The sequence below is a fragment of the Penaeus vannamei genome, chromosome 28 (genome assembly GCF_042767895.1).
Source record: "Penaeus vannamei isolate JL-2024 chromosome 28, ASM4276789v1, whole genome shotgun sequence".
In the NCBI taxonomy this organism is placed as follows: domain Eukaryota; kingdom Metazoa; phylum Arthropoda; class Malacostraca; order Decapoda; family Penaeidae; genus Penaeus; species Penaeus vannamei.
Window position 1 is genome coordinate 21993973 of NC_091576.1, and position 10000 is coordinate 22003972.

The window sequence follows — 10000 nt, forward strand, 5'->3', positions numbered from 1 at the left end:
GGAGGGTTGGGGGGGAGGGAGGAAGCGGGGGTGGGGGAAGAGGAGGAGGAGGGGAGGAAGAGGAGGGTGATGAGGAGGAGGGGAGGAAGAGGGATGAGGAGGGGGGGAGAGGAAGGGGAAACGGGTAGGGGAAGAGGGGAAGGTTGAAGAGGAGGAGTTAGAGGGGAAGAGGGGGAAGGGGGAGGGAGGAGGAGGAGTAAGAGTCGGGGTGTCAAGGGGGAGGGGAGGGGGGAGGGGAGGGAAAAAAGAGAGGAAAGAAGATCTAAAGAAGGTTGGGGAGAGGGAAGGTAGAGGGGGGGAGGGTGTCACACTATCAATACCCTTTCTATATTCCTTTGTCCTCGTCCTTTCCCCCTCCCTCCTCCCTTCCCTTCCCCCTCCCCTTTCCTTCCCCTTTCCCTCCCTCCCCCTCTCTCTGATTGCTTTTTATTTTCTCCATCTCCTTTGTTCTTCGTTTTGCTTTTCTTTCTTTCTCTCACTTTCTTTCTTTCTTTCTTCCTTTCTTCATTGTTTTCTTTCTTTCTTTCCTTCTTTCTTTCTCTCTCTCTCTTTCTTTCTTTTTTTCTTTTCTTTCATTCTTTCTTTCTTTCTTTCTTTCTCTCTTTCACTCTATCTCTGTCTCTTTCTTTCTTTCTCTCTATTTCTCTCTCTCTCTTTCTTTCTTTCTATTTCTCTCTGTCTCTCTTTCTTTCTCTCTTTCACTCTCTCTCTCTTTCTTTCTTTCTTTCTTTCTTTCCTTCTCCATCCATTTCCCTGATTGTCCTGGAGAGTGAGATATTTTCTAAATGATAATTTTGTGAATAATTAATTAAATAATCCTTGATTCAAATACTGAAAGGTAATCGTGTTTGTGTGTGTGTGTGTTTGTGTGTGTTTGTGTGTGTGTGTGGGTGTTATGTGTGTGTGTGTGTGTGTGTGTGTTTGTGTGTGTGTGTGTGTGTGTGTGTGTGTGTGTGTGTGTGTGTGTGTGTGTGTGTGTGTGTGTGTTTGTGTGTGTGTGTGTGTGTGTGTGTGTGTTTGTGTGTGTTTGTGTGTTTGTGTGTGTGTGTGTGTGTGAGTGTGTGTGTGTGTGTGTGTGTGTGTGTGTGTGTGTGTGTGTACACGTATGTGTTACGGATCCCGTGTGCGTGTGAGCGTATGCGTGTGTGTCGGCCACATGTGTGCGTCCTCGTGTCTATATTAGTCAATAAATGTGTCAATATCTATTCTTTTATCTCTCTACCCCCCCACCTCTCTCTCTCTCTCTCTCTCTCTCTCTCTCTCTCTCTCTCTCTCTCTCTCTCTCTCTCTCTCTCTCTCTCTCTCCTCTCTCCCTCTCTCTCACTCCCTCCCTCCCTCCCTCCCTCCCTCCCTCCCTCCCTCCCCCTTTCTCTCTCTCCCTCTCTTTACTACAACAACAACAAACGTAATAACAAGGGAACAACAACAGCAACAAATAACAAACTACAGTGTTGACAAAAAGAGAATTTGATGACGAACTGGAAACCGGCGTCAGCTGATCGCGCACAACAAAGAGCGGGACTTCAAAGCGCTCATCAACACCATAACAACACCATAGACACAACACCGCGACAACACCGTGTGGGGATGGCACCATAACATCGGTGCGGTAGCGGTGTCGAGACGATATCGTGAAAGGATAGGATGTGATGGCACTGTAGCGTTGATTGGGCATCATAACCGCACTATAATGGCTCTAGGATGGTAATGAGGTACCATAAATACAATAATATGATAGTAAGCATGAAGGCTGCACCATTCAGATAACACTATTATACCATAGATTACAACGCTATAACACCATACATACACTATAACACCATACATTACAACATCAGAACACCATGCATCCAATACAACACCATACACTACAACACTATAACACCATAAATTACAACACTATAATACCATGCATTACAGCACTATAATACCATGCGCTACAACACCATAACACCATACATACAACACTAACACCATACATTAAACTATAACACCATACATACAACACCATAACACCATAAACACAACACCTTGAAGACAATATTACGACACCATAAATTACAAGGGATCATATTTATAGTGACGTCCATCTACGTTTTTCTTGTATTTGAATATTTATTTTATTTTGCATTTCTGTCTTTTTCTCTGTTTGTCTGTTTTTTTTCTTCTTTCTTAGTTATTCTGTCTCTTGTTTGCATATTTATTTATTTATTTATTTATTCTTTTGTTATTTTCTTCTGTTTCTATTTTTCTCCTTCCATTTTCGCTTTTTATTATTTGCTCTCTCCCATTCTTTTATTATTCTTGTCCTTCTTTTTTCCTTTTTTTGTAATTTCTTTCTCTCTCTCCCTTCTTTCTCTCTCCCTCATCACTCTCTTTTACTTGTTTTCTTCCGTTATATTCGTCTCTTTCCTGTTCTCCACTTTCGTCTCTCCACGTCTCTCCTTCTTCCCTCCAATTTTCTCTTCTCCTTTCTCTCCCTCCCTCCATGCCTTCCATTATCTCCTGCTCTCCTTCCTCCCCTTCTTTCCTTTCTTTCACGTCTTTTCCCGTTCACTTTTCTCCTCTCTTCCCTTCTTCTTTCCTCCATCCTCGCCCCTTCTCTTCTTTCCTTCTCTCATTTCCTTAGTTTTCTCTCTACATCTGTTCCTCCTCCTTTTCTATTCCTCTCTTTCCCTTTCCCTCATTTTTCCCTCCGTATCAGTTCCTTCTTGTCAATTCTATCATTTTCCATTCCCTTATTTTCTACTCCATATCTTTTCCTGCACCTTCCTCAATTCCTTCTTTCCCTCCCTTCGCTCCCTCCCTCCTTTCTCACTCCACATCCTTCCCTCCCGCTCTGCCTTTCCTCCACATATTTTCCTCCTTCTCAAATCCTTCTTTCCTTCTTTCTTCTTTCATATCTCCTCTACCTTCTCAATATCTTCCTTTCTCCCTCCTTTTTCCCTCCACATCTTGTCTTCCTTATACATTTTTTTCCTTTCCCCTTCCCTCCTCCCCCCCTTTTCCCTCCACATACATTCCTCCTCTTTCCCTCCCTCCCTCCACATTTTTCCTCTCTCTTCCCTCCCTTCCTCCACATCAATTCCTCTCGTTCCTCTTCCCTCCTTCCTCCCTTTTTCCTCCTCCTTCCCAATTCCTCCACCCACATCTTTCTCTCCTCCTTCCCAATTCCTTCCTTCACATCTTTTCCTCCTCCTTCCCAATTCCTCTCTTCCCTCCCTATCCCCCCCTCTCCCCTCCCGTCCCATCGTCACGTGTCTAGTTGGCCAGCGCCTCCCACGGGCTGGGATGAGAGCGGTGACGTCAGAGCGGTGACGTCAGAGCGGTGACGCCAGGGCCTCCGCCTCGCGCTCGGCTGACGTGAGCAAACAATCTCTCGCTCGCGCTCTCTCTCCCTCTCTCTCCCTCTCTCTCTCTCTCTCTCTCTCTCTCTCTCTCTCTCTCCCTCTCTCTCTCTCTCTCTCTCTCTCTCTCTCTCTCTCTCTCTCTCTCTCTCTCTCTCTCTCTCTCTCTCTCTCTCTCTCTCTCTCTCTCTCATTTTACGTATTATCGGTGTGTCAGGGTGGTAGGGAGGGGAGGGGAGGGGGGGCAGATGGTCGTGTGAAACTTCTCTCTCTCTCATATTATTAATTTTTCATTTATCTATTTTTTTTAAACTAAAATACCAAGCTTTCGGAACCGTCGATCGATAATTTGAATATTAATGGTTTGAAAATCAGTGGGTAGATTTCGTATTATGCAGGGGGTTGAAATTATTTCGCAATGGCGAATTATGCAAGATGTTGCATATTAAGCAGGTTGTGTCATCATACGTGTGGTGATGCATACAGTCCTGGTAGCAGCATTGCTGATAATCATCCTATTTCTTTGACAACTATTACTACTACTATTACTACTATTACTATCATTCCTGACTACTACTACTACTATTACTACTATCATTACTGTGCCTACTACGATTACTACTACTAATACAAGTAATGCTGCTACTATTATTACTAGTTACAACGACTACAAAATTACTACTTTTTCTACTGTTACTATTATGACTGTTCTTCGATTCTTACTGTACTTGTAATCTTGTTGTATTTGTGTGTGTGTGCGCGTATGTTCGTGTGTGTGCGTTTATGTTTGTGTATGTGTTTATGTTTGTGTACGTGTGTGTGTATGTGTGTATCTATGCGCGTCCGTGTATCTGTGTGTGTGCTTGTATGTTTTTGCGTGTGCGTGCGTGTGTGTGTGTGTGCGTTTGTGTGTATCAAAAGTTAATCATAAAAATAATGTCCGCATATCATTACATTTATTATGGTGATGAAATCGCTATCATATCATTAACTGATTGTGAAACATACGAAGATAGATATGATTCGAGGCTGAAGTGTGATGTGGCTGATAGTGAAGGATAGTGACGTGAATGTGATGTGATGGTGAAGGATAGTGACGTTAATGTGATGTGATGGTGTTAGATGATGTGGTGTTTTAGCTTCTTACTGATAGTGACTAATATGAAGAAATGTTCGTTAGTAAATCAGCTGATTACGAATGATAGTGATAATCACGTGATAGTGAAAAATGGTACCATATATATACATACATACATATATATATATATATATATATATATATATATATATATATATATATATATATATATATATATATATATATATATATATATATATATATATATATATATATATATATATGTATATATATGTATGTATGTATATATATATATATATATATATATATATATATATATATATATATATATATATATATATACATATAAAGACACTAGGTGAAGATATAGAAGCAATTTTGCCATTAATAAAAAAAGGAAACAAACAAACAAACACACAAAGATCACACATCGGTTGTAACGATGACTTTTGAGCTAACGTAATACTGATGTGTAGGAAATGACATGCGTGAGATAAGGACAGCCGTGATAAAGAAGGTGAAGAAGACGATAAGAGAAAGGAAATATTAATTTGGTATTGATGAGCGTCTCTGGTAAGCTATCTGATAAGGAGTATTGTGCGTACGCGGTTCTGTTTCATGTTGTCAATGCATGTTACTTCATTCACTAAGTTATATATATATATATATATATATATATATATATATATATATATATATATATATATATATATATATATATATATATATATATATATATTTATATATAAAATGTATCTTCAATTCACCTTCGTGTTGATTAATGTCTATCTTTATTTGTCTTTGTTTTATATATCCAAATCTTAAAAAAGTTTAAATATTTTTTTTCTATATTTAAGTATATATAATATTTATAAAGATTTGCGAAAAAAGAATGAAAGAAAAACGAAGGGGCAAAAAATAATAATCAGCTGTGTTGGTTTATGCAAAATACATCGAATGATAATGACTAAACCTTTGACTATGATTAATTTTATCGAGACGAAGGTGATCTTGACAGATCAGTGGTTAAGGTCAGGTTGACAGGTTGGTAATGGTAATCATTTGATAATTGACAGCTTGGTAATGATGATTATTTGAAATGCAGGCAGATCTTCGTCTCTTTAATAAGAAAGAACAAAACTGGATGTAGATTAAATTTATTATTATTATTACTTTGGTGATAATGAGAGTAAGGAAGAATAGGTTTCGTTGAATTTTTATGATAATGATGATAACAATTTACTATTATTATCATTATCTGTCCTATTTTCATCGTTGATTATGACTATTATCAATTTTATTATCTTCATTATCATTAAGGATGATATATCACTGTAATGATTCCCTTTAGTTTTATTGTCTTGTGATTTTTCCTCTCCTCTTCTCTATATTTTCCTCTCCCCTTCTCTATATTTAGATGTTTATTCCCTCTACTTTCTCCCCTTGCTAAGTCTTATTCCGTTTTCTTCCCCTTTTTGTCCTTTATTTACATATTCATATTTGTTCGTTTATTTTTATTTTTATTTTTATTTTTTGCTATATTCTGTGATTTTTTGCCCTTCCTCGTCGTCTTTGCGAGGTATTCTGTTTGTCTTTCTTCTTCCGCTCCTCTTCGCTTCCAATCCTTGGTTGTCTTCTTCCCTCCCCGCCGCCGCTTCCCCAGGCTCAGCTAATCGCCCCCTCCTCCCCCAGGACTCCCCCTGGCCGGCTGGTACAAGAGCGCGACGATGACCCGCGGCGGGGGCAGGCGGGGCCCCCCCCCGGCACCCGCCCCCGGGCCCGCCCTCGCCCCCCGTCCCCGGCGCCTACGATGATCGGCGGGGAGCATGGCAGCACAGCGCCCACGCCCGCCCACCCGCCCCACGACCAGTCGTCCGCGCTGCGGAAGAGGAAGCGCCTCAGCCAGGTGGTGCTGGAGCTGACCTCGCAGGCCGAACGTCGCTCCCCCGAGGACAAGCCTCCGCCCCCCCCGCTCGCCCCCGCGGCGCCGGACCGCCCCGGCGCCCCCCCGCACGACACCGTCGCCAACGGCCCGCCCCGCGACGCCAAGCCCCCGCAGGACAGGCCCCCCGACCAGCCCCCGAACGCCTTGCCCTCGCAGCCGCCGCAGGCCGACAAGGAGCCCATGTTCAGCCGCCAGCCCGAGGATGCGCCCCCGGGGCCCGGCCACGACCAGGGGGAGGAGGCCGGCCTCAGCCCCGGCCTCAGCCCCGGCCTCAGCCCCGTGCCGGGCCATAGCCCCGTCGCTGGCCACAGCCCCGTGCCCGGACACAGCCCCGTGCCCGGGCATAGCCCCGGCCTCAGCCCCGGCCTCAGCCCCGGCCTCAGCCCAGGGCTTAGTCCCGGCCTCAGCCCCGGCCTCAGCCCCAGGGTCACAGTCCAGGACGAGACCGGCCAAGAGGCCATGAAGGTGGACACGCCGCCCTCGCCCAAGGAGGGCCCAGGGGAGGCAGGAGGCACCAGCCCCCTGCCGGAGGCCCAGCAGCAGCAGAGGTCGCCTGGGGTCATCCAGGTGCACAGATCGGGCGAGGGCGGCAGCAGCAGCACCAGCAGCACCAGCAGCAGCTGCGGCAGCGCCGGCACCGCGCGCTCGCCCCGCGCCGTCCAGAGCGACGTGTTCCGCTTCGACTCCCTGGACCGCGAGCGGTACCTGTGCCGCGCCATCAGCGAGGAGGACGAGGAGGTGTTCTCGCCCGGCCTCCCGTCGCACAGCCCGCACGCCCGCGACTCGCCCGCGCTCGCCAGGGTCAACTCCGACTCGCCCAAGCTGTCCTTCAGCCCCCTCAGGATCAAGGACCCCAGCATCGACGAGGAGGACCTGGACCTGGACTCGAAGTCGTCGTGCTCGGCGTCGGCGCTGGCGTCCGGCGACCCGCCCGGCGTCGGCTCCGTCATCCGCGGCATCCTGCCCAAGCTGAGCGTCGTGCGCAGCGACGCCTCCGACCCGGGCGGCCACTACCAGCCCTGCACCTGCCAGCACTGCGCCCTGTCCGCACGCGACCCGCACCGCCTGGGCCCCGCGGGCGTCCCGCACTCGCCCATCTCACCGCTCACGCCCTCCTCCCCGCACACGCCCATTTCGCCTTCGCCAGGACACAACGTAGAGCACTACTTCCCGCCCACCGTCTACCTGCCCGACCTGTACCGGCGCCGCTCGCACTCGGACTCGGACCTGCAGCTGTGGTTCGACCAGAAGGCGCGCTCCAGCGAGGTGCCCGCCAGCAGCGGCGGCCAGACGTCGGCCGGGCCCTCGGGCGAGCAGCAGCCTTCCGCCACGCGCGGCTCCGTCCTGCGCCACGGCCGCCCCATCCCGCAGCCGCTCTACCTGCCCCGCAAGGGCGGCTCGCTCGAGTCCGACAACTCCACGCCGCAGGACTCGCCGCTCGACCTGTCCGTCAAGACGGCCGGCAGCGTGAAGACGGGCAGCACCTCCAGCACGGATAGTCTAGTCTTGCCGGGCTCGGTTCCCCTGTCGTCGCCGCACTCGCCCCACCTGGCGGCGCCCAAGGACATCACCCCGCCCCCCAGGTCGCCCGGGGCGCCCGACCACCGCCAGACCTCGGCCTCGTCCCTGCCGGTGCCCGTGGTCAAGGGCGACGTGGCCTCCTACAGCACCAAGGACAGCGTGGCGCTCCGCTACCACCTCGAGGTATCCCCCGTGGTGGAGGAGATGCCCCCGGGGGCGGACGTGGCCTTCGTGTGCCCCGTGTGCGGCCAGATGTTCTCGCTGCACGACCGCCTGGCCAAGCACATGGCGTCGCGCCACAAGAGCAAGCAGGTGGACAGCACCAGCAAGACGTACATGTGCGACGTGTGCAAGCGCTCGTTCGCGCGCTCCGACATGCTCACGCGCCACATGCGGCTGCACACCGGCCACAAGCCGTACACCTGCCGCGTGTGCGGACAGGTGTTCTCGCGCTCCGACCACCTCTCCACGCACCAGCGGACGCACACGGGCGAGAAGCCCTACAAGTGTCCGCAGTGTCCGTACGCCGCCTGCCGCCGCGACATGATCACGCGCCACATGCGGACGCACGCGCGCTACGAGCTGCACGAGTCGTCGTCCATGGAGGAGGGCGGCGAGGTGGCGCGCCCCAGCCTGCCCGTGCGGTCGCTCTCGGAGGAGCACCCGGCGCCCTCGCCGCTGCTCGACCTGCCCGGCCTGTCCGCGCCGCCCAAACACACGCCCCAGGGCTCGCCCGGGCCCCACGCTGCCAGCGGCGGCGGCGGGGCGCAGAAGCAGGCCCTGGGCGGCCCTCCGGGCATCGCGGGCGTGGGCATGGGCGGGCCGGGCATGTCGGGGCACCTGCCGCCGCAGCTGCAGCGACCCCGGAAGCAGGAGGAGGACTGAAGGAGGCCAGCGACTCTCGTCTGGTTCATGTTTTTGCCTCGTTGAGGTTTGTCTCTGGTTGGAGGTCGTCCCTCCTTGGCAGGGAGGCCGCCGGTGGCCAGAGGCGCGCCCAGCCTCTCGGCGTTGTTTGTGTGGCGGAGGCGGCCCGCCGTGCCCCGTGCCGCCGTGCCGTCGTGCCCGCTGCGGCCGTGGCCAGCCCGGCGCCTGGCGCGACCTGGGCCTGGTCTGTCCCTGTCTGTCTGTCTCTCCGGCTGCCCGGTTCGGTCTGCCCGGCCGCAGCCCCCCTCCGCACCCGCCGGCGCGACCGTCGCGGGCGGGCTGCGGCCGGGCAGCCGTGTTGGTGTCAGCACGTGGGTGTCTCAGTGTCAGTGGTCACGTGTTGTGTCGTGTGTCAGCCGCATGCGGCGTCTCGGGCGGCGGGTCTGCCGGAGGTCACGCCCAGTGTGGGGGAAGAGGAGGTTCCTCCGACGGAGCAGCCCCGGAGAGGAGAAGGCGCTACAGCCGGAGCTGCTCCTCCCCCACGGCCACCCTCAAGTATCTCGGTGTGAAGACGCGATCGCCCGCGTGCCCGCGCCTCGGTGCCCGCGGGGGCGCCGCTCCCTTGCGCGGGAGAGCGCGCTCCCCTGCTCGGGGGCGCCAGAGGTCTATCGATTGTACCTGCTAATTTAATTAAATAGATATATTATGTTACGCTAAGCCAGGCGCCCCCGCGGGCACCGGGACCGGGCCCTCGAGGAAAGGAGTTGCGGGCGTGGCGGCCGGACCCTCGGCCCCTGGCTCGGCGCCGGGGGCCAGACCTTCGCCGGCGCGCCCGGGGCTGCCCTCGGCCCCGGGGCGCCGCCGGCGCCAAGGCCCAAGTACAAGAAAGGTCGGCAGGTCCAGTCCAGCGCAGAGGGTCCGGCTGCGACGGCCGGCGGTGGAGATGCTGGTGTTCTCGGGTAATAAGTCCTCTGTGTATTATCATGCATTGGTCATGTTCGCCTCATGTGAATAATAACGATTCATGACTGTTTCTGTTTCTTGTGTTTCAACCGGCCGCGGCCCAGAGCCTCACACCCCCCACCACCGCCCCCACCCCCCAAAGGCTACCCACCCCAGCTATGTCTCTCTTGGTAGTTGAACGCCACCGTTTGAGGTATCTACTGTGTATATTTTGATGTCTTTCTTTTTCCCCCGAAGGAGAAAAGAAAATATTAAAAAAAA

The 10000-nt window shown here is 51.7% G+C and overlaps 1 protein-coding gene across 1 annotated transcript in view; it reads left to right on the forward strand.

The window, feature by feature from the left end:
* The window catches only part of LOC113820331 (uncharacterized), a 33563-nt gene that overhangs the window by 21174 nt on the left and 2389 nt on the right, over window positions 1–10000 (forward strand). The window contains exon 2 of the mRNA XM_070141908.1: window positions 6139–10000. This exon is cut by the window's right edge and continues 2389 nt beyond it. Coding sequence (XP_069998009.1) covers window positions 6257–8797 — 2541 coding nt within the window. The 5' untranslated portion in view covers window positions 6139–6256 and the 3' untranslated portion in view covers window positions 8798–10000. The remainder of the gene's footprint in view (window positions 1–6138) is intronic.